At 44.3% G+C, this 25,698-nt stretch overlaps 1 protein-coding gene across 1 annotated transcript; it reads right to left on the minus strand.

Annotated features, from left to right (window-relative positions):
• Window positions 1-18,366: 18,366 nt before the first annotated feature.
• LOC137562301 (secreted frizzled-related protein 5-like) lies at window positions 18,367-25,320 on the minus strand. Its single transcript, XM_068273634.1, has 4 exons — window positions 25,037-25,320; window positions 22,592-22,764; window positions 22,170-22,262; window positions 18,367-18,832 (listed from the first exon to the last, which is right to left on the minus strand). The coding sequence occupies exons 1-4, from the start codon at window positions 25,318-25,320 to the stop codon at window positions 18,528-18,530; spliced, it is 855 nt and encodes a 284-aa protein (XP_068129735.1). The 3' UTR covers window positions 18,367-18,527.
• Window positions 25,321-25,698: the final 378 nt, after the last annotated feature.

The following is a 25,698-nucleotide window of genomic DNA, read 5'->3' on the forward strand; positions in this document are numbered from 1 at the left end:
CAGCAATGTAACACAAGTGGGCTGTTCACACTGCCCACGTTGCGTTTCATTGTAACGCAGCAAAGTGCTGCATGCTGTGCGTTCTATGCGGCTAAGCCACGTTAGACTGTTTGCACATGCTCAGTCATGCTGGGGAGGAGGTAAGAGCGGCCGGGCACATGGCTAATTAATATTCACTGCACTCAGTGACGTGCAGTGTTTACTTCCTGGAGACGGAGCAGTGCTTTTCATCCATAGACTTCAATAGGAATCATTCCTATTGAAGCGATCAGTGAGTAACGTCGGCTCCGTCAGAAGACTGAGCCGAGGTTGCTTAAAAACATCATAATTCGGCCTCCAGCAATCGCTGGAAGCCGAATTATTTCATTCCCCCACTATTTATGTCGGCCTGGAGGGGGAATAGTAATTAAATCGGCCGGACTTGTGCAGAAGCAGGATCAGCTATATACCGCTGTATCCTGCGCCCAAGTCTACCGGCACCGATTTCAAATGTACTCCCTGGAGCGGCCCCTCTGTGTGGCGATTGGCCGGGTGGGACCACGTGATGCCACATGCGTCCAAGATTATGCATCACGGACGCCAGAGTGAGCTGCACAACGTGGCTCACGCCGACGTCCACACCAGAGAGCACCAGGCGTTGCGTTAGGGGCACGTTATGTGCCCTAAAACGTCCCCTAAACGCAACGTCCTGGTGTGTAACTAGCCTAAAACTTAGAACTGCAAAGCAAGGGTGTCATCCGCTATGCTGCTGTGCAGCCTGTGGGGGGAAAAAACAGAGAAATGCATAGGTGATATCTATGGTTGGATGGTAAATGTGTAGGATGCAGTGTGTCTGAAAAGGACAAATCAGATCATATGGAACGATTTTGCATGAAATGAGTGCATGCACCGCTAAATAAAGCCAGCATGGAAAAAGCACCTAGCGAAGATGGCTGTCCCGAAATATAAAAGCAGTGGTTTCAAAAGAACACAAGGGGGAGCAGTTAGCAACAATCTGCATATAGCTTTTTGCTGGAAATCAGATGCACTAGCTTGCATTCTAATGCAAGCTACAAACACCACAGTAACACGGAGAAGCCTTTGAGTATCCAGTGGTACAACAGAGCATCTGAAAAGTGGTGATCACACTGCTACTAAGCTGACTGTGTGAACCAAGCCTTAGAAACGTGCTCCGGTTTTATTATGTGAAAGAGGCTCACAAGTCCTTATGTAAAACCATAATTGGTGTATGTGATTCAACTAGATTCAGACGAACAGTCTCATACCTGTGTGCTTTCTGTCAACCTCTTTTAATGATGGCTACTAAGGGAAGAATTGTTCTAAAACCTTGTATAGCAATTGGTATCCTTCCTTCATGAAGTTTCTGCAAGTGAAGTGTGTACAGCATGTGCAGCTGTCTTCCCCATTTCATGGCAATGGCAGGAATATTTGGTTAGCTTCCCAAGTTGTTACTGTTTGCCAGAAGTGTAATCAGGGCCGGATTTGTACTCTTTACCGCCCAAGGCCACTGTCACCAGCTGCCCCCTTTAGGTATAGGTAGCGAGATTACCCCTTTCCTCCAGTATAGGTAGCCAGATGACCCTTCCCCCCCCCCCCCTTCCCTCTAGTACAGGTAGCCAGATTACCCCTCCCCCCTTCCCTCTAGTATAGGTAGCCAGATGACCCCCTCCCCCCTTTTCCTCCAGTATCGGTAGCCAGATGACTCCCTTAATCCCCCCTTTCCCCCCCCCCTCCCCCGTTCAGTATAGGTAGCCAGCTCGCCTTCACACCACAGCAGCCAATCTGTGTCACTCATTTCTCCGCTCATCTCCAGTGCAGACGCTTCCCCTTCCTTTCCATCTCCAATGCTGCCTAAGTCTATAGCCGCCGGCCACAATGCAAATGTGCACAGAGAGCAAGATGGCTGCTGCACAGGCGGCTAGCAGCAGAGTACTGCGGTCAGACGCTCGCCTGATCTCCCTGCATTGCAGCATTTGCAAGCTTGCACCAGTTTAGCCTGCTGCTTTAGTGCCCTTGCTCCTGTGGTGCCCTAGGCCATGGCCTAGGTGGCCTTGTCCTAAATCCGGCCCTGCGTGTAATTAGAAAGTTTTGAATAAATGTGGTACTGTTAATTGGTTAGCACAAAAGATTAATCGTGCAAGCTTTTCATCAAATTTCTTCAGACCCCTCATTCTGTGTAGTAGACTAAAGTGCTAGGAGGTTCACAGTAGTGCATTGCATAACACATGCATTAGAATGCAACTGCAATGGAGACTGGACATAGACTGTAATTTAAAACTTGCATGCAGTGAGGTAGAGCAAAGCAAAGATATATAGATGTATTCTATAGAATTGTATGGGCAGTGAGTTGACATGCAGAACTATTTTGCAACACAATTAATTCACTATGAACAGGGTCTTAGGCGCCCAATCATACTTGTCATTGCAAATTCTGTACACAATTTCCCGTGTGCACGAATTTGCTTTTGCAATTTTTTTTAAACTTTCGCCTTTTTGATTTTTGTATGCGTTAGTATGCAAATGTTTGTTTTGCAAAAAAATTTTCCTGTGAATATTTCAAAATGGTGTGATTTTTCGTGACAACACTCAATGCAAGTCAATGGCATCACATTAAAATTGCAGTGTGAATTGCACACGAAAAATACAGACCTGTCGCCCAAATTGCACACAAACACAAATTGCATCTCCTTTGAAATACATTTAGAAGTGCTGTGATTGCAAATTTGGAAAATTGCAAACCGCATCCCAACTGCACAAAGCAGACAAAGGACATCACAACCTTTTTAGTGCAAATGTCAATTTGATGTTTTGCAGTTGCAAAACACCAACCTCCATTATGTTGGTAAAACACTTCTAAAGATCATGTGTGCTCAAGTTGCAAACAGTATTGATTTGTTGCAAACAATATTGATTTATTGCATAGCAGTGATCACAGCTTGGTACATCACCCATCCAGGTGGCCACACACACAGAGACTCCCGGTCAACAATTGTTTCATACAAATGTGCTTGGTCACTGACTGCTACAGCTCAATGGCTGGAATAAGGCTCAAACGCCAAGAAGAAAGGGTCTGTATTATCTATGGGCTGGTTCACACTGCAAGAGCTTTTTCTAAGCACTTGTGATTTAAAGCGAAACTGAATACTAAATAAAAGTGTTTCACTTACCTGGGGCTTCTGCCAGCCCCTTGCAGCCTTCCTGTCCCGTGCTGGTCCTCCACGATCCTCCGTACACCCGCCACCGGCTAGTTTCGTTGCCGTCGACTTGTAAGTCAACAGCAACTGTGCCTGCGTGCCCGAGCCACACGTATCTTCACGTTCCCGCCCGCAATAGCATCCTGCGCTAATAGCGCAGGACGCTATTGCGGGCAGCAACTCACAGAAAGATATGCGTGGCCTGGGGCGCGCAGGCACAGTTGCTGCGTCAATGGTAACGAAACTAGCTGGCGGCGGGAGAACAGAGGATCATAGTGGACCAGCACAGGACAGGAAGGCTGCAAGGGGCTGGCAGAAGCCCCAGGTAAGTGAAACACTTTGTTTTTATTTTAGTATTCAGTTCCGCTTTAAATCACAAGCGCTTAGAAAAAGCTCTGTGTACCAGGCTTATGATATGGATTTACATCCGTCCGGCCTATCAAGGTGTTCATTATTTTGGTAAGCTAGCATTAATCTGTTAAATTTAACCACTTGAGGACCACAGTCTTTCTACCCCTTAAGGACCGGCCACTTTTTTTCCATTCAGACCACTGCAGCTTTCACGGGTTATTGCTCGCTCATACAACCTACCACCTAAATGAATTTTGGCTCCTTTTCTTGTCACTAATAAAGCTTTCTTTTGGTGCTATTTGATTGCTCCTGCGATTTTCACTTTTTATTATATTCATCAAAAAAGACGAATTTTGGCAAAAAAATGATTTTTTTTAACTTTCTGTGCTGACAATTTTCAAATAAAGTAAAATTTCTGTATACATGCAGCGCGAAAAATGTGGACAAACATGTTTTTGATAAAAAAAAAAAAAACATTCAGTGTATATTTATTGGTTTGGGTAAAAGTTATAGCGTTTACAAACTATGGTGCAAAAAGTGAATTTTGCCATTTTCAAGCATCTATGACTTTTCTGACCCCCTGTCATGTTTCATGAGGGGCTAGAATTCCAGGATAGTATAAATACCCCCCAAATGACCCCATTTTGGAAAGAAGACATCCCAAAGTATTCACTGAGAGGCATAGTGAGTTCATAGAAGATATTATTTTTTGTCACAAGTAAGCGGAAAATGACACTTTGTGGAAAAAAAAAAGAATCCATTTCTTCTAACTTGCAACAAAAAAAAATGAAATCTGCCACGGACTCACCATGCCCCTCTCTGATTACCTTGAAGTGTCTACTTTCCAAAATGGGGTCATTTGTGGGGTGTGTTTACTGTCCTCGCATTTTGGGGGGTGCTAATTTGTAAGCACCCCTGTAAAGCCTAAAGGTGCTCATTGGACTTTGGGCCCCTTAGCGCAGTTAGGCTGCAAAAAAGTGCCACACATGTGGTATTGCCGTACTCAAGAGAAGTAGTAGAATGTGTTTTGGGGTGTATTTTTACACATACCCATGCTGGGTGGGAGAAATATCTCTGTAAATGACAATTTTTTCATTTTTTTTACACACAATTGTCCATTTACAGAGTTATTTCTCCCACCCAGCATGGGTATGTGTAAAAATACACCCCAAAACACATTGTACTACTTCTCCCGAGTACGGCGATACCACATGTGTGGCACTTTTTTGCACCCTAACTGCGCTAAAGGGCCCAAAGTCCAATGAGTACCTTTAGGATTTCACAAGTCATTTTGCGGAATTTGATTTCCAGACTACTCCTCACGGTTTAGGGCCCCTAAAATGCCAGGGCAGTATAGGAACCCCACAAATGACCCCATTCTAGAAAGAAGACACCCCAAGGTATTCCGTTAGGAGTATGGTGAGTTCATAGAAGATTTTATTTTTTGTCAAAAGTTAGCGGAAAATTGATTTTTATTGTTTTTTTCACAAAGTGTCATTTTCCACTAACTTGTGACAAAAAATAAAATCTTCTATGAACTCACCATACTCCTAACGGAATACCTTGAGGTGTCTTCTTTCTAAAATGGGGTCATTTGTGGGGTTCCTATACTGCCCTGGCATTTTAGGGGCCCTAAACCGTGAGGAGTAGTCTGGAAATCAAATTCCGCAAAATGACCTGTGAAATCCTAAAGGTACTCATTGGACTTTGGGCCCTTTAGCGCAGTTAGGGTGCAAAAAAGTGCCACACATGTGGTATCGCCGTACTCGGGAGAAGTAGTACAATGTGTTTTGGGGTGTATTTTTACACATACCCATGCTGGGTGGGAGAAATAACTCTGTAAATGGACAATTGTGTGTAAAAAAATCAAAAGATTGTCATTTACAGAGGTATTTCTCCCACCCAGCATGGGTATGTGTAAAAATACACCCCAAAACACATTGTACTACTTCTCCCGAGTATGGCAATACCACATGTGTGGCACTTTTTTGCACCCTAACTGCGCTAAAGGGCCCAAAGTCCAATGAGTACCTTTAGGATTTCACAGGTCATTTTGCGAAATTTGATTTCCAGACTACTCCTCACGGTTTAGGGCCCCTAAAATACCAGTTCAGTATAGGAACCCCACAAATGACCCCATTTTAGAAAGAAGACACCCCAAGGTATTCCGTTAGGAGTATGGTGAGTTCATAGAAGATTTTATTTTTTGTCACAAGTTAGTGGAAAATGACACTTTGTGAAAAAAACAATAAAAATCAATTTTCCGCTAACTTTTGACAAAAAATAAAATCTTCTATGAACTCACCATACTCCTAACGGAATACCTTTGGGTGTCTTCTTTCTAGAATGGGGTCATTTGTGGGGTTACTATACTGCCCTGGCATTTTAGGGGCCCTAAACCGTGAGGAGTAGTCTTGAAACCAAATGTCGCAAAATGACCTGTGAAATCCTAAAGGTACTCATTGGACTTTGGGCCCCTTAGCGTACTTGGGGTGTAAAAAAGTGCCACACGTGGTACCGCCGTACTCAGGAGAAGTAGTATAATGTGTTTTGGGGTGTATTTTTACACATACCCATGCTAAGTGGGAGAAATATCTCTGTAAATGACAATTGTTTGATTTGTTTTACACACAATTGACCATTTACATAGAAATTTCTCCCACCCAGCATGGGTATGTGTAAAAATACACCCCAAAACACATTATACTACTTCTCCTGAGTACGGCGGTACCACATGTGTGACACTTTTTTGCAGCCTAGGTGCGCTAAGGGGCCCAACGTCCTATTCACGGGTCATTTTGAGGCATTTGTTTTCTAGACTACTCCTCGCGATTTAGGGCCCCTAAAATGCCAGGGCAGTATAGGAACCCCACAAGTGACCCCATTTTAGAAAGAAGACACCCCAAGGTATTCCGTTAGGTGTATGGCGAGTTCATAGAAGATTTTATTTTTTGTCACAAGTTAGTGAAAAATGACACTTTGTGAAAAAAACCCAATAAAAATCAATTTCCGCTAACTTTTGACAAAAAATAAAATCTTCTATGAACTCGTCATACACCTAACAGAATACCTTGGGGTGTCTTTTTTTCTAAAATGGGGTCACTTGTGGGGTTCCTATACCGCCCTGACATTTTACGGGCCCAAAACCGTGAGTAGTCTGGAAACCAAATGTCTCAAAATGACTGTTCAGGGGTATAAGCATCTGCAAATTTTGATGACAGGTGGTCTATGAGGGGGCGAATTTTGTGGAACCGGTCATAAGCAGGGTGGCCTTTTAGATGACAGGTTGTATTGGGCCTGATCTGATGGATAGGAGTGCTAGGGGGGTGACAGGAGGTGATTGATGGGTGTCTCAGGGGGTGGTTAGAGGGGAAAATAGATGCAATCAATGCACTGGGGAGGTGATCGGAAGGGGGATCTGAGGGTTTGGCCGAGTGATCAGGAGCCCACACGGGGCAAATTAGGGCCTGATCTGATGGGTAAGTGTGCTAGGGGGTGACAGGAGGTGATTGATGGGTGTCTCAAGGTGTGATTAGAGGGGGGAATAGATGCAAGCAATGCACTGGCAAGGTGATCAGGGCTGGGGTCTGAGGGCATTCTGAGGGTGTGGGCGGGTGATTGAGTGCCCTAGGGGCAGATAGGGGTCTAATCTGATAGGTAGCAGTGACAGGGGGTGATTGATGGGTAATTAGTGGGTGTTTAGGGTAGAGAACAGATGTGAACACTGCACTTGGGAGGTGATCGGACTTAGGATCTGCGGGCGATCTATTGGTGTGGGTGGGTGATCAGATTGCCCGCAAGGGGCAGGTTAGGGGCTGATTGATGGGTGGCAGTGACAGCGGGTGATTGATGGGTGGCAGTGACAGGGGGTGATTGATGGGTGATTGATAGGTGATTGACAGGTGATCAGTGGGTTATTACAGGGAAGGACAGATGTAAATAATGCCCTGGCGAATTGATAAGGGGGGGTCTGAGGGCAATCTGAGTGTGTAGGCGGGTGATTGGGTGCCCGCAAGGGCAAGGAGCAGATTAGGGTCTGATCTGATGGGTAACCGTGACAGGTGGTGATAGGGGGTGATTGATGGGTAATTAGTGGGTGTTTAGAGGAGAGAATAGATGGAAACACTGCGCTTGGGTGGTGATCTGATGTCGGATCTGCGGGCGATCTATTGGTGTGGGTGGGTGATCAGTTTGCCCGCAAGGGGCAGGTTAGGGGCTGATTGATGGGTGGCAGTGACAGGGGTGATTGATGGGTGGCAGTGACAGGGGGTGATTGACAGGTGATCAGTGGGTTATTACAGGGAAGGACAGATGTAAATAATGCCCTGGCGAATTGATAAGGGGGGGTCTGAGGGCAATCTGAGCGTGTAGGCGGGTGATTGGGTGCCCGCAAGGGGCAGATTAGGGTCTGATCTGATGGGTAACAGTGACAGGTGGTGATAGGGGGTGATTGATGGGTTATTAGTGAGTGTTTAGAGGAGAGAATAGATGGAAACACTGCGCTTGGGTGGTGATCTGATGTCGGATCTGCGGGCGATCTATTGGTGTGGGTGGGTGATCAGTTTGCCCGCAAGGGGCAGGTTAGGGGCTGATTGTTGGGTGGCAGTGACAGGGGGTGATTGATGGGTGATAGGTGATTGGCAGGTGATTGACAGGTGATCAGTGGGTTATTACAGGGAAGGACAGATGTAATTAATGCACTGGTGAATTGATAAGGGGGGGGGGGGGGGTCTGAGGGCAATCTGAGCGTGTGGGCGGGTGATTGGGTGCCCGCAAGGGGCAGCTTAGGGTCTGATCTGATAGGTAAAAGTGACAGGTGGTGATAGGGGGTGATTGATGGGTAATTAGTGGGTGTTTAGAGAAGATAACAGATGTAAACAATACATTTGGGAGGTAATCTGACGGCGGGTTTGCGGGCGATCTAATGGTGTGGGTGGGTGATCAGATTGCCCGCAAGGGGCAGGTTAGGGGCTGATTGATGGGTGGCAGTGACAGGGGGTGATTGATGGGTGATAGGTGATTGACAGGTGATCAGTGGGTTATTACAGGGAAGAACAGATGTAATTAATGCACTGGCGAATTGATAAGGGGGGGTCAGAGGGCAATCTGAGCGTGTTGGCGGGTGATTGGGTGCCCGCAAGGGGCAGATTAGGGTCTGATCTGATAGGTAAAAGTGACAGGTGGTGATAGGGGGTGATTGATGGGTGATTGATGGGTAATTAGTGGGTGTTTAGAGGAGAGAATAGATGTAAACAATGGATTTGGGAGGTGATCTGATGTCGGATCTGCGGGCGATCTATTGGTGTGGGTGGGTGATCAGATTGCCCGCAAGGGGCAGGTTAGGGGCTGATTGTTGGGTGGCAGTGACAGGGGGTGATTGATGGGTGATTGACGGGTGATTGACAGGTTATCAGGGAAGATAGATGCATACAGTACACAGGGGGGGGGGGGGGTCTAGGGAGAATCTGAGGGGTGGGGGGGTGATCAGGAGGGGGCAGGGGGGGGGATAAAAAAAAAATAGCGTTGACAGATAGTGACAGGGAGTGATTGATGGGTTATTAGGGGGGTGATTGGGTGCAAACAGGGGTCTGGGGGGTGGGCAGGGGGGGGTCTGAGGGGTGCTGTGGGCGGGGGGGGCAGATCAGTGTGTTTGGGTGCAGACTAGGGTGGCTGCAGCCTGCCCTGGTGGTCCCTCGGACACTGGGACCACCAGGGCAGGAGGCAGCCTGTATAATACACTTTGTATACATTACAAAGTGTATTATACACTTTGTAGCGGCGATCGCGGGGTTAACATCCCGCCGGCGCTTCCGTATGACCGGCGGGATGTTACGGCGGGTGGGCGGAGCCAGTTGCCGGGGGAAGCGCGCGTCATCAATGACGCGATCGCTCCCCCGGCATGCCTAAAGGACGCGCCGCCTGAAGGCGTATTGCGGTCCTTTAGGCGTCCACTTTGCCGCCGCCCATGGGCTGTGGGCGGTCGGCAAGTGGTTAAAGAGGCACTCCAGTGAAAAATAATGTAATAAAAAAAAGTACTTCATTTTTACAATAATTATGTATAAATGATTGTCAGTGTTTGCTCATTGTAAAATCTTTCCTCTCCCTGATTTACATTCTGACATTTATCACATGGTGACATTTTTACTGCTGGCAGGTGATGTAGCTGCTGCTTGCTGGTTTGGCAGTTGTAAACAGCTATTTCCCACAATGCAACAAGGTTCACAGACAGGAAACTGCCAGGAGTACCACAGTCTTCAGAGTTTCTTGTGGTAGGGGTTTCACCACAATGGGCTCTATTGACAAAGATGAAAAAATACCGCAAAATTTTACCGAAAAATTTCCGCCAGCGGTCAACTCCGCATTTTTTCCACATTCACTAATATTTTCCGCATGCGGAAAAAAGATGCGTAAATGGCCATTAAACGTGCGGAGAACATGCGGTAAAAAGGTCGCATGAAAAAGTGTTTTAAAAAAAATGTCAAAGTCCAGCAAGCACAGCTTACTCCAGACTTCATTAAAGTCATTGGGATGCGGAATATATCACCTACTATTTGTAGGTGATAAAAAAAAAGGTAAATAACGTTGAAATTAGGTGCCTGAAATGTTTTGTGAATTGATTTTTATATGCGGAAAATACCGACTGTTGCAGAAATTTTTCCGCATGAATCCCGCACTTTTACCGCACTTTTTCCGCATGCAGAGAAAACATGCGGAAACCTTTCTGAATATAAACTTGCCAATGTTTTGGTCGCAAACTTCCCGCATGTACGTTACCACATGCGGGAAGTTATTGAGAATAGAGCCCAATATCAGCCAAACCGAGCCCCCTGATGATCCGTTTGTGAAAAGGAATAGATTTCTCATGGGAAAGGGGGTATCAGCTACTGATTGGGATAAAGTTCAATTCTTGGTTACAGCTTCTCTTTAAGGGAATACTATCGATACCCAAGTGTTCTAAAATGACAGTGTGCAAATTATGTCTAAGTAGCTGTGTAAACATTTTCCAACTTTTCATGTTAAATATCAGAGGCAAAAGCTGTAATTTATTGAGGGTAGGATTTAGCTATATTGGGACAAATCAATTGCAGAAGGGGTGTCTGCTTCAATGCACAGCCAGAGTTGCATATCAGACTACAGAAAGCAAATATCAAACATATCAAACTCTGAAAGCAAAAACAGTATGAAAAAGCTGTGACAATTAGTTACATTTCCTCTGCTCTCTTCAGACACTTCAGTCAGAAACACAGGACACGGGAGCTTCAGCTGTTGGGAGCTCTCTTCTCTGTCACACACAGAGCTACACATAGAGTTAACTGATCAAGTGTGAGGGGAATTTCCCCTCTCCTCATGGCTCAGTCAGCCTTCAGTTTTGGCGCAGTAAAGTTTGAATGTATTTTGCTAACAGTAAACAAAGAAGTTGCTACTAAAATGTATACACCAGTACTTAGCAGCACTTCCCAAACAATTCCTGTGTCAATTGAAAAAAATATGTGAATCGATAGTATTCCGTTAAGTTTATCCTATTTATTATGACAGCATCCAGTCTCCGTAAAACACCCTGAACCATATTCACATCTATTAACTACTGGCATATTTTCTTGTGTTGGCTTGTCTGGATTGATCATCTTCCTTAACTAGTTACTATAGTTACTGTTCTACTGTTTTATTTCTTTCTTACTGTTCTCTCATAAGATGTCTATTTTTATTTGCTTTTTTCCCTAGATTTTAATTGCTTTCCCTGTAATATGTAGCATATGTCCCTAAACTGGAACAGATTCAATCGTGGTGTATTAATATTTTGACTGTTTCTTGACCCTGAAATGACACTACCTGTTGTAAAATATTTTTTTTCTATTTTTTTTTTTTTTTGTATTTACTAATTGCTGAAAGCTAAATCACATTTGGTTTAAAGTACACCTATATCTGTGTGGGGAAAAAAGATGCATTGAATACATTGTAACTGCCAGGTTGAAGAAATTTGCATTCCTTGTATTTGTTGTGAAGGCCTGGGCATAATCACAGCTTTAGTGAGCCTCTGTTGGCTCCCCTAGATCCAGTATATTGCTGTATATCTGCACTTCCACTACTCAGATGAACTATTTGGGGCGTATTAGAGCTCTGCATTAGAAAAGGAGTATGGCAGGCAGATCTGGAAAGCTAGAGGAAGGGAACACACTTGTGTCTGCGGGAACCACAGATTATTCCCCGAAGCGTTTTGCTGCACGATCTGTGCATTCTAACTCTTTTTTTTTTTTTTTTTTTTTTTTAGAGAAGCCAGTGAATTTTCAGAAAGAGTTGTATTCGTTGTGCGTAAAAGTAGTGCAGGTTGTATCTTTTCTCAGCGGTATGCAGAATCGCAGATACATCCTGAAAACGCAACTGTCCCGTAGAAAATCATTACATGCATTTTCGTCTTGTGGCAAAACTCTGCAGAACTGCATGAGCGTGATTCCTGCCTCAGATTGAAATGCCTTCCAAGTGTTTTGATAAAAGCTTACTTTAAGAAATGATTAATTTGCTGCTCCCTCAACTGGTTATTGCTCCAAGTAGATTTTATAGTTATACATGGCACCACCCATTTCTCAATGTAACATCCACACCATATATTTATATATACATATATACATATATATATATATATATATATATATATATATATATGCAGTGATTTACCGTACTGCAACACCCTCGCTGCAACGTGAACGGTCGTATAGGTGGTGCAATGCAGTTCAGCAAGCCGCGTTACAAAGTGGCCATTACACCACACATCAACACCCCACTTACAGGTTCACTTTATTCATCAGTTAAAGTGACAATATATTAATTTACAAAGCAAAATTATCTGATATCTACTTTGCATATTTTCTGCACCAGCCTTAGTCATTGAAATAATTATCTCATTTAAGTGTACACGATAGCGAACACACCTTCTGTTCTTTTCTTTTTATCTGTCTGACAGCAGTGTTCTTTTAATGCTGAGTATATGTTTAGCCAAAGGCAAACAACACAAATATATTCTAACATAGGTGAGTTTTTGTAAAGTGAAGCCTTCAAGCACTGTGGCATTTACGTATTAGATCATGCAATGTTTTTCCAAAATACAAACCGGTAGTAGCATTTGTGTGACATCTCCATCTGGTCAGGTATGGCCTCAGGGGCAGCACGACTGTAAATATAACTGAATTACAACTGAGGCTTTGGCTGCTTATGCACAGAGCTTCTGGTACACTAGCTAAAAACAGACAATCCCAGTTACACAGAAGCAGTTCTGGCATTAAAGGGATCAAAGGTTGAAGAGGTTGAAAGATCGGCACCGGATGCAGCTGGCAGCCTAGGCAGGGTTGTGTGGTACACTTACTGTGCCTCCAGAAAAACAGCAATAGTTGAAACTTCCAAAGAGTGAACAGCTCCGGGCACCAGAAATGTTGCAAAACCACCTCTTTATTTCATCCCCACCCGACAAGACATACAGCAGGGCTAGTCTGACAGCTGTTTCGCAAGCGTGATGCTCGCTTCCTCAGAGACCGTGTTGCTCCGTGTGTATGTCAGCAAGTACAAATGCAGCAATTCAGGTGAACCTACTGAAATTTGCAAAATTTTATTTATATTCTATATTTTATTGAAATGACCTGTTGTGTTTCAGTTTTTACAGAGTACCTCAAAACATTCACATCCGCCCCTGACTACCAAATGACTTCACAATTTAGGCTACTTACACACCAAGACGTTGCGTTTTAGGGGACGTTATGGTCGCATAACGTGCCCCTAACGCAACGTATGGTGGTGTTGAAGTTGGACATCAGATTGAGCTGCGTTATGCGGCTCTCAAAGCAGCCGCTCCAGGTTAGTGATAGGAAGTCCGGATCTTTTTAAGGATTCGGATCATTTGAATCGCATCATTGAAAAGATCCAGATCTTTGAACCAAATCATTTGAATCATTTTACTAGGGAAGCAGACTGGGGATGAAATGACTAGCAGGACAGGACTTTCCCTGCACTGCCCCTTGAGAAAGCTGGAAGCCGGCGAAACGTCGGGGAAACTACCCGCCTGCATGGGACGCCACTCCGTCCCGCTCTCCACCCAGGCGCCATTCTGAGGCCTCTGCCAACGGCCTCCCCCAGCTGCATCGCCTGCTACCCTGGACAGGGATCAAGGGAAGGAGACCTTTGGGGAAGCACGACCATTCGCAGGAGATCCATGCAGGTCAAACATGATGGTAACTGTAGGACAGCCCTCTGATACATGGGGATGCCTGGACCAGCACTTCACTCTATACCCAGAAGCATGGTGAGATGAAATGATCTTTGTTGATTATATCCTTAATGATATGATGCGATTGTGATTGAGACGAGGAATCCATGCAGCTGCTGTTGGTAGTAAATTGGCGAGACATTCCAAGCTGGTTCATAGACTGGGATGCATGTGTGGTATCCAAGCTGTCCTATACAGTACATACTGTTACCTTGTGTGACAATCATCAGTGAAATTTATACCTGCTTACATCGTGAACTGCCGGACTGTTATGCTCTGTGCTACATTGCTTCCCAAGGGATGAACTACTTGCTGCATGGCATTTTCAACACTAACATCTAAGCTTCTGACAATACGGTTGGACTGTACCTGTGCTTATCCCTTTTAGGCCCCGTTCACACTTGCGGTTTTGTCAAAACCGCACCGGATGTCCGGACCGCACCGTATCCGGACCGGACCTGATCCGTACGGTTCCTATCCGGATCCGGTCCGTTTGCATCCGGTTTCCGTGCGGTGTGAACACGGTTGCGGTCCGGATCCGGTTTCTTAAGGAGATAACAACCTGTAAATACCTGGGGTCTGGGAGGTCAGCAGAAGGGTCTGGGGTCATTGTTGGAGACAGGTGGACGTGTGGAGACCATCCGTGGATACAGAGACTGCAGTTGGGACCATGGATCCAGGCATTTTTCGTATACCTGGGAATTCTCTGTTGTTCGCCTCCTCGTTATCAGACTTATATCAGACATGTTGCTGCCTAGAGCTCCAGCATGAAATCGCTGCTGCCCCACTCTGTGAACTCCATGTGGTCCCCATCCAAAATGCATAGGAAGTGGGGTAGAACGTCCGGTTTTTGTAGCCAGTGTGTTGTGCGCTCTCTGGTTCTCATTACTTTGTATTGGCCGGATGGTGCAGTCCGGCTCCGCCCCGGATACGGCTGCCGGAGGAGCCGGACCAAAAAATAGCGCATGTTGGAACGGATCCGGCTCCGGTCCGGCAGAACGGACGCATGTGAACGGACGCATAGGCTTTCATTGCTATTGCCGTGCGTCCGTTCCGTCCGTTCTGCAAGCGGTCCGGCTCCGGCACGGCGATTCCGGACAGCCACCGCTAATGCGAACCGGGCCTTAGTCCTAGATGCCGGCGTGTGTATGCTGAGGTGAATGGTGATTGAGGTGGTTGTGGCGTGACGGGGTGGCCATCCCATGTGTTTTTTAATCACTTTATTACGCTTAAAATACGGTTTGGAACAATAAAGTTTCATATGACTCTTCATAACTGATAGACGTTTTTCTTGATCATTGGGAGTGTACGCTCTACCTGAAAGAAAACAAATTTTTCTGCCACTGCCACAATCTTTGATTAATATGTTGCTCCGTGTGTATGTCAGCAAGTACAAATGCAGCAATTCAGGTGAACCTACTGAAATTTGTGAAATTTTATTTATATTCTATATTTTATTGAAATGACCTGTTGTGTTTCGGTTTTTACAGAGTACCTCAAAACATTCACATCCTCCCCTGACTACCAAATGACTTCACAATTTAGGCTACTTACACACCAAGACGTTGCGTTTTAGGGGACGTTATGGTCGCATAACGTGCCCCTAACGCAACGCATGGTGGTGTTGAAGTTGGACGGCAGATTGAGCTGCGTTATGCGGCTCTCAAAGCAGCCGCTCCAGGTTAGTGATAGGAAGTCCGGATCTTTTTAAGGATTCTGATCATTTGAATCGCATCATTGAAAAGATCCAGATCTTTGAACCAAATCATTTGAATCATTTTACTAGGGAAGCAGACTGGGGATGAAATGACTAGCAGGACAGGACTTTCCCTGCACTGTACATTCTGTATGTTCCTGTTTCTTCCAGACAGACATCCACTGTGAACCGAATCTTTCATTGTGATGATCCGGATGATTCGACTCACAAAAAAGATCCGGATCAAATGAACGATTTTGTTCATGATCCGGACAACACTACAGTCCTACCACGAGTCTCTGCAGTGCAGTGAATATGAATTAGCAATGTGGCTGGCCGTGGAGGAGGAGGGGAGACCTCCTCCTCCAACATTACTGAGTATGTGCAAGCAGTCTAACGCTGCTTAGCCCAGTATAAGGTACAGCGCATGCAGCACTTTGTTTAAACGTGCTGCGTTACTATGTAACTCAACGTGGGCACTGTGAACAGCACAAATGATGTTACAGTGCTGTGAGTTAAGCTGTGTTACTGGCTGCTGTAATGTGGGACTTTAACGTCCCACTGTGAAACCAGCCTTAATGTTCCTACTGCAGTCACACACTTTAGGGCCCTTTCGGAAGACTGGAAAAAGTCCTGTTGCTCTATGGTGACGTGAGGATTTTAAAAATGTTGGTTGCGAGCATGCGCATTCCTGCATACCCGAAGCAGGAAGTTATGGCAAGCGCACGTCACTTCTTGCTTGGCTGATGGCCAGTCAGGGAACACTGCATACTAGTGCGGTGTTCCCTGAAGGCCTTTTTCTGGTGATGTGGTGCGTCGCGCCTGCATCGCTGCTGCCAGTTTGCAGTGTGAAACCGGCCTATGGCTAATGTGCATACCTAGAGTCCTAAGAATACAGGTAAGACTTTAGAATATCATGCAAAAGTCTATTTATTTCAGTAATTCTACTTAAAAGGTGACTAATATATATGAAATAGGAACCCTTTGCAGGTGTTTTGGATTAGCTAGCTGATTAGAGTCTGACACTTTGAGCCTAGAATATTGAACTTTTTCACAATAATATAATGGTCTGAGATTTTGATTGGGGGTTTTCATAAGCTGTAAGCCATAATCATCATTATAACAAAGGTTTGAAATATCTCGCTTTGCATGTAATGAGTCTATTTCATATATTAGTTTCACCTTTTAAGTTGATTTACTGAAATAAACGGGCTTTTGCAAGATATTCTATTTTTTTTTTAGTTTTAACTGTATATATATGAGAGGAAATATACTGTCAATAGTTTACAAAACTGCTGCAGTTGTGTTACCAGCAGAAGTGAAACCAAAATGTTCAATGCTGAAACAAGTCACATATTATTGCTAGGTGCTCTGTCTCCACTTGTGAGTGTGATTCACTCAGCTTCTGTTCTTATATAAGATTATGCTGTGCAAAACCTTTAAAGCTAATGTCAGGAATATCCTCATCCATAATGCCATTCCTCTTATGACAGGTACTGAAGAAAATAGGGTTACATATACATTTGGCCATGTGCAATTCACTTTTTCACCTTAGGCTTCTCCTAGGATAAAAAATGTCAACTTTGATTTAAAATAACTTTATAGCATTTTGCAATGGAAAAAAATATCAATATGTAGGTATAAAGTACTATCAAAATTATTTTGAGTATTTTTTTTGCTTGCTGGTAGTTAAAAAGGCATTTTGACAAGTTTTAAAATATCACCAAGGAGAAAAGTCAAGAAAACTGGGGCCTCACAACCATTGCAGTCAATGGGAATACTGGGGACAATTGCTACCTTTGTTAGTGGCATTTATGCTTTACCTTTCCAGGTCTTAATATAATATGGAAGAGGAGCCCAATCGGATTAGTGACAATGCATTGTTGCAAATCTCGGGGGGGGGGGGGGGGGCTTGCGCTCAGCAATGGGGGACAGCAGACTGACTGGGAAAGCCTCAGTAGGATCCTGAGGCTTCCCTCTCTAGGTAGGTATCTGGTGGTGGTGTTTACCCGAGTTTTGGCTTGGGTAAACTTTGAATTTGCCCCAGGGCTTCATTGTGGCTTGAACAGGCCCTGCGATCAATTGCTTTGTAATAGGTGTAGTAAAGCTTGTTAGGATAACTTTGTATGTCACAGTTCCCCAATTCTGTCCTCAAGGTCCACCAACAGTACAGGTTTTGCAGAAATCCACAGGTCAGGTAATTAGTGTTTCAGCAAGGCTGATTACCTACCTCTGTGGATTTCCACAAAATATGCACTGTTGGTGGCCCTTGAGGACAGGGTTGGAGGAATAATGTTGTACGTTGCACAGACTTTATATAAGGTGTAACCAGAATGTTCCACTGTGAACCTAGCTTAAGACTGGGATATGCCTGGGAGAAGTTTATTTATTAATGCAAGTCCTGAGGCTAGGTTCAGAGTGGTCTATTGCATAAGGCATGAATTATAATGCATGAACTGCAATAGGGACTGGACACTGGTGATACATCTAGCTAACTGGGGAAAGGGGCTATGCTACAGAACACTGGGGGTAAAATTTAACTATCAATACTTGGAAGGGGACTACATAACACTGGTGGCAAATCTAGCCATCTAAACTGGGGAGTGGGCTACCTAATACTGGTGGAACATCTGTGCCTGTGGTGGAACATCTGTGCCTGCACAATCCAATTTGCTGACAACAACCCCCTGCGCCCCCCCCCCCCCCCCCCCTACCCCTGGGTTCCTGGACAAGTGTTTGGACAGGAAATCTTTCCATGGACCAAAAAAGGTTGGGGATCCCTGTAATGTATGGGGTAAAACACACGCAAAAAAATAAATAGACTATTGAAGTGAACATTTTGTCTTTAGTAGATTTTCTATATACAGTTAGCATTTTATTTCAGTTATGATACTAAAGCAGTGATTACATTGATCTAAATAAATCTTAATAAATACATTTATGAATATATAGTTATATGTATGTATATACAGCTATTTACATCGGATTTTGATAGTGCCTTGGATATGTACAGATAAAATGTTTGGCCTTTCCATTAACATCTATGGTGCCTCCACCTCCTTGTGGCCATTGTCAGCTGAATGTCCTTCTGCCAGTGCAGTACTCTATTCACCACAACCTTTCCTCGCTGGAGGTCACCAGCAATGATGTAGACTATAGATCTGGAGTGCAGCATCATGTGCTGGGCGCAGTTATCATTGATGCGCAGCCATTGTTCAATCATGTGGCGTGTATCATACGGAAGCAGCAGACCTTGTTTAATAAACTCCACAGGCCCCTCTGTCACATATTCATGAAGTCCTTGGCCGATTTTTCTCCTTCCAATTTTCACTTTCACAGCTGTCAATAAGAAATATGATTAATATAGTGTCTCAGCAACAATAATCGCACATTGTAAATAATCTGCATTTACTCATACTGAGGAGGCCACACAAGTATGTGGTTTCCTAGTTTAACAGAGCTTTTTCTGGCTTGCAATAAAGGGAGCCTAATGACATACTTTAGTTAATACTATCTGTGGGCTGAATTCACATGTAAAGACATTAACACTAACAGCTAATTAGCGTTATCACAGTCTCCCACTGTGTTACAGCACCTAGCAAAGACATAATGGAAGTGGCTGCATGAATTGGAAGAATTTGATGTATGACAACTTAACTACATCCAAACCACCTTTCATGCCTGGTACACGCCATGCAATTTCCCGTCACATAGAGGAGTCAAATTTATCATCATTTGACAGGTCCGATCACTTCTATACAAAAGTGATCAGAAACACAATCCGAAATCAGATTGAACCTATTGGAAATAATGATCTGACCAATCTGAAGGGAAATCCCTGGGGGGGGGGGGGGGGGGGACAAACAAAAACTGCCTTGTGTGGGGCTTCTTCCAGCCCCAAATAATATTTGTCTTTGAGTTTCTTTTGGATTCTGTCCATTCTGCTACTGTGGCCCCTCTGAGGCAGAGGTCACGCTTTAAAAATCTGCAGAGTTTTGTGGATTCACATAATAGTCTACATTGCTGTTGGATTTTCTGGAGGCATATGCAATTCCACAAATAGTGTAAAAAAAAAAAAGTGTCAGTGCCATTTAGATTACACTCTGGGCCATAGTGAATTGCAATGCAGCTTTTTGTGGAAAGCAGTGTACACAGTATGCGTCTGACTCAATGCAGGGAGTAAGCAATGTATCCTGTCAACTAATTATGATCGCCCAAGACCAATCTCATCACCCGAACGACGGACTGTACACGCCCGATTTGGCGTGCGGACGACTGAACGACAGGACGGTCAAACGACCCGTTGTTCGGGAAAATCCGACGTGTATATGGGCCTTTAGCGGATGCAGGATTAGATGTACATTTTAATGCAAATTTCAGCAGCTTAAAAATGAAACCAGGGTGGGATTTGAGCTGTCCATTTCAAACCTATATATTAGTATATAATCCCACATCAACATTTTCATCTCACTGACCAGCCCTACTGCCCAACAATTGTGTATCGATTGGGTCTGCTTTGCCCAGAATACAATCTTCATTTTATTATGGCACCAAGTACAGTGATTTTCAAAAAAAAAAAAAAAAAAAAAAAAGTCTGTTTGAAAATGAAACCCCCTATTCTAAGCTATGTGCTGAGCAAAACATAATCGGACTACCTTCTTAAGGCTAGTCACACATCCAACCCGACAACATGACCAACCACACGACAACTTATTGACACGACCCATACTTCCACACGGCCAAATCAGAACAGGATGCACGATATGGCCGCATTCAAAACAAAAGTACAAGTCGTGTAAATAACTTGTAAACACAATATCAGCCCAACAGTCATGTGAATTAATCCATCTGAGAAGATGCCTTGGACAATATAATTGCATAGCAATTAAAATGCAATTATATTGTAATGGTATGTTGGCAGTGCAGCAGAATCAATCAGCAGTGCGTTACCAGATGATGTGCGTTACCTGAAGCATACATTTCATGTACTGTAGGCTTCAGTGTATGTGTTGCAGCACACACACAAAATGGGACTTTTCCCCTTCAGTTGCTTTGCTATCCTATTGTAAAAACGCAATAACCCAGAGTCAAACTAGCCTGAGGCTCTGTTCACAGAGATAGCATAACTGCAAGAAAAGGAATAAGATAAAATGGGACCTTCGGCAAGTTACTGCAAAACCTATACGATGTTCAGTGTGGCAAAACCGTGCGTGGCGTCCTAAAGGATTGCATGCAGCGAGTTACCGCAAAACGCTCCTGCTGTTACAGGGAATAGAACTCCCTCTGTTAACCACGCCTGAAGGGTGCATGGTCAGGCCCAGTGCACACCAAAACCGCTAGCAGATCCACAAAACGCTAGCGGCTTTGGGTGCAGATGACAGAGATTTGGGCCAGTGCACACCGAGCGGATTTGGATGCAATCCGCCTGAGCATCCGCTTGGCTAATATAATTGAATGGGCTGGTGCACACTGGCGGTTTGAGGTTTTTAGCAAACCGCAAATGTGCAGCAAGAGGCACATTTGCGGTGTGCACCAGCCCATTCAATTACATTAGCCAAGTGGATGCTCAGGCGGATGCGGCCGGCAAATCCGCTCGGTGTGCACTGGGCCTCAGTTGTGTTCCAGAATACTGCATGTCAACTCACTGCCCATACAATAGATCTGTTCACAGTACTGCATTGTAACAGATCACGTTCTAACCCGCTTGCATGTTTGAAATTAACGTGTATGGTATAACATGCGCAGTGTCCAGTGCAGTACACACATACTATGTAACATGTATGTTAGGCAATGGGTACAGTGTGAATCCAGCCTTAAAGTGAAGTAAAAAACAAAAAAAAAAAAAAAAAAGACTCAGCAGCACTGATAAGGCCTGGTGTTTCTTTAACAGTTTTCACAGCATCAGAACTTTGTTTCTCTTTACCCAAGCCTCATTTTTAGCTGCACAGAAGAAAACTGCCCAGGCTTTTCTCCCCTGATGCTGTGCAAAGTATGATGGGATTTCTGATTTTGTTGTTCTCGTTCTGCTGTTTTGGTGCAATTTTTTTTTTTTTTTTTACATTTTGAATTTGACATTTGAAGCCTAGTGTGTGCAGCTGGGAGGGGTTATTAGGACACAGGACAGTTGGAACTGTGTCTCCTGCTCCTTGTCACCTCCTTTCAACCAAAAATATGGCTGCCCCCATGACAAAGATGGCAGCCCCCATGAATCACAAACATTTGCCTGTTCTTTTAAAACAGGGTGGGTAAGAGATTATATTACCTATCTATTCTAATTAACATAACTAATGGAACTTGATGACAGTATGTTTGTTTAGGCTGAAGTTCCCCTTTAAGGTCATCTATGGACCTGAGTACACTACTTGCATTGCTGATCGATTTTAGCAGTGCGTGCAATACACAAGGACATCGCAGTGCATAAATAAAACACATCGCCTAATGGTAGACTTATATGCTGTGCTCTGACAATGCGCTTCTACAAGAATTTCTGTGCAATGCAGTGATGTTCTATTTAATGAAAAAGTGTGTTCAGGCCCTAATGTCTAGTTAACATAGCTATATGCATTTGTGGTTCAAATGCCCCCCCCCCCCCCCCCCAAAAAAAATATCGTCCTAGCATAGGCAGACCAAAAATACATAATAGCTATATGAAATATATTTGTGCCAGGGAACTCACCAAAGTCATTGTCACAGAATGCATCCAGAGCACTTCTGTAGGAGTAAACCTCTTCAATCAGTGGGCAGCCCTGACAGGTTGGCCTTGGAAACTCTAGAATAAAAAACAAAATACATTGTTAACACAAGTTATCAATAGAGCAAGCCTTATTAACCAAACCTCATATTACGGTAAATTATAACAGTGTATGCATTAAGATCTAAAATTATATTATGCTAATCAGAGTGTAGCACAACCTAGTATGCATTAAAACGGAAATCCTACATAATTATCAACTAGAAAGGGTATGATTAAAACTAAGGTTTATTTTGTCTTAACGCATTCACAGAAGGTTAGTTGCTACCTGTCTACAATGTTACCAGTTAATACTAAACTCCCCCCCCCCCCCCCACCTTGCTGGATTTGCTGAGAAAACAGTTTACCTTTGTGCAAGTACTGGTACTCTTTCCCCAGGTTGTCAAGGCACGTGTCATCATCCTCAGCTGGGAAGCGGTCACAGTTGAGGCTCTCGGGCCAGGATTGCTCATGACAGGCAAGCACAGGGGCACAGCTGGCTCTCACAGCCTCACACATGCTGCGACAAGGTGGAATGAATCTGTGAAGAAATAGAGTTACAATGAAGTGTGACAAGAAAAATACAGGCCATGAATTTATAGCATCGCTCCCTGCACACTAACTAAAAAGACGCTACATAACTTTTCTGTGAGGGTTCTTTGACATTACCTAACGCATGCACAAACCAGATTTTGCGCACATTTGACGCACAGCATACGCGCCAGAAAATTGTGTTCCAGCGACGTTAGGAATTAACCTGACGGGATATCGCTTGCGTCGCGCAATAAAATGTTCCTGGAGGCATTACATCTTTACACACACACTCACTCAGGGCCCGTTTCCACTTGTGCACAACATCGCAGAAAACGCGTCAACGAATCCGCATGTGGATTCGTACGCGTTTCCATGCGGATTTTCACATGGAATCGCTTGCGATTTGCGCTGTTCGATTTTAACCATGTCAATGCCGGCAAGCATTGACATGGGTTTTACAGTGAAAACGCACGCGGAAACGCCGGGAAAATCACAAGACTAAGACCCCGTTCACATTACAAACGCGGATGGCCGTGCGTGCGCAACGCGTATGAACGCACACCATCCGCGTTGCTGATCCTTTTCACTGAAAGTGAATGGGACAGCCGCGCGTTTTTTGGAAAAATGCGTGCAGCATGCGTTCCTGACCGCAATGGTCCGGAACGCATGCAGTGTGAACATCAGACAGTGCACTCTATGCACTGTCTGATGTTGTGCGTGTCGACCTCCTGCACGCGTTACCAAAACGCGGCTGGAAACGCGTGCAGTGTGAACGAGGCCTAAGGGCCTCTTTCCTCTACATGCAGATTGGATGCAAAATGGATGCAGAAACTGACTCCAATGAATGCCTATGGGAAAATCTGCATCAGAAAAACCGCATTTAGTGGAAACGGGCCCATAAGCTTTCATTGGAGTCAAGTTTTTCTGCATCCAATCTGCGTGTAGTGGAAATAGGCCCTAATACGCTTGCGGTTTTCCTATTAAATTACATTACTGGCGATTCGTGTGCGGCATGCGAATTCTGATGGGTCTGCCGTACAGATTTTTTTTCTGCACAGCAGACCGCACAGAATTCCTGACAAGTGGAGACAGCCCCATCCACTTGTATTGGTTATGCGGATCTGCATGCAGATTCGCTCTAGTGGAAACGGGACCACACACACACACTGCTTGATGTAAAAGGTAAAATGAAAGCCTGACTTCATTCCACCTTGGAAACGGCACAATTGACATTCCGTCGAAACAGATCATGCCTAGTTTAAAAGGGCCCTGAGGCTTCTTTCACACTTTGCAATAAAATCACAACACAACTGTGGCAAAAAGTTGCAACGTCCGTTAGAAGTGCGATGCACCACAGTACCATTATGCAGGGGAGACGCTTGATGTTTTGTGTACGTTTACCGTACAGAAAACGGATAACTATTAATTGATGGGCTAGTTCACATGAAGAAAAAAAAATAAATTACTGTAGGATAATTAGCTGCTGTGAAAAAAAACCCAAACGCATTTTTCTGTATAAAAACAAACAGTGTGCAGAAAATGCATAGAGAAAACTGCAAGAGGGGTGTGCCCTGCCTAAAGGTGGGCACTAACGATACAATTTCCAGAACTATAGTTTACAAACAATTTATTTTTGTATGAGCAATCGGAAATTATAGTTTTAGGACCACTAATGGACAACAATCACCCACCCAACCCAATCAGATTAATGAAAACAATCTGAATTTCAGATCTATTTCATTAATCTGATCGGTGAGGTGATTTTTGTCCATTATTGTTCCCAAACTGTAATTACCAATCATCCATACGAAGAATAATTTATAAACGATCGTTTGGGAAATTGTACCGTTAGTGCCACTGAATGCTGCGCAATATCCCAACACATGTACCAATGTGACATATGATTACATGGCAATGGGATGTGGTTAAATTGTCCGTTAGGACAGAATGTAACAGACTCAGTGTGAAAGGTGCCCAATATCCAAATTGATAAACCCCTGCAAATCACATGGGCATGGCTCATTTACAACACAACCTAACCTATATATAAAGTATTTAACCCCTTTCACAATGTTTACCGGTATATTCTGTAGCATGGAGAATGCAAAATTCCTGATTTTGTAGTGTGCGGTCACTCAACCCCTCTGCTACTCCTAAAGGATGTAAATGCTGATGGGCTGCACAATATGCTGCCACGCCTGTCATTCTCCCAATAATAACAATCTAGAAAGTACCATGATGCTGAATTATGTGGGAGGGTTGGAGCAGGGAAGACTTACCTGTCCAAGCAGACAGGAGAAAGGAGTGAGCACAAGAAGGTTCGGGCATATGGGTGGCAGCCAGTCTGGATCAGTTTGTGCCACTTTCCGGACTTGGCCACTACCTCTGCCATGCTTGTGTGTCCCATCAGGTTGGGAAGCCTCATTTCCGAGTAGCCGACATCACTGCACATGCCCAAGTCCTTCGGTATGGAGATGCACCTCGTGGATAATCCAAAGTCAAACGCCAAGCTGTAGCCAGCAAGGGAAGCCGCGATGAGCAGGATGTACAGTGAGGAGCTCATGTTGTCGTGATTGGAAGTGCCGACCCGAGTACTGGACATGTGCTACACAGTCACTTTTATACATGCAACTAGTCTCCAGACAGTTCATTATCTCCGTCTTATCAAAACACTAGACGCTTTGCCCACTCAGGTGATTGTTGTGATAACTAGAGAGGTGGAGACAATCAGGTAAGCCAGACTTTCCATGAAAGTGATATTTACATAAAAGATTCCATTACTTTGAACGTGGTAACACTGCTACGTCATGCAAAGTGGCATATTAAAATAAAACAAATTGGGAGTTTTGTTATGTACATGCTAAGTGGTAAAAGGGCTGGAGCCAGGGCAGACTGACTGTCTCCTAAGCTGGCCTACTCTGCATTCATTCTACCATACCAA

This window comes from Hyperolius riggenbachi, chromosome 3 (assembly GCF_040937935.1).
Source record: "Hyperolius riggenbachi isolate aHypRig1 chromosome 3, aHypRig1.pri, whole genome shotgun sequence".
In the NCBI taxonomy this organism is placed as follows: Eukaryota; Metazoa; Chordata; class Amphibia; order Anura; family Hyperoliidae; genus Hyperolius; species Hyperolius riggenbachi.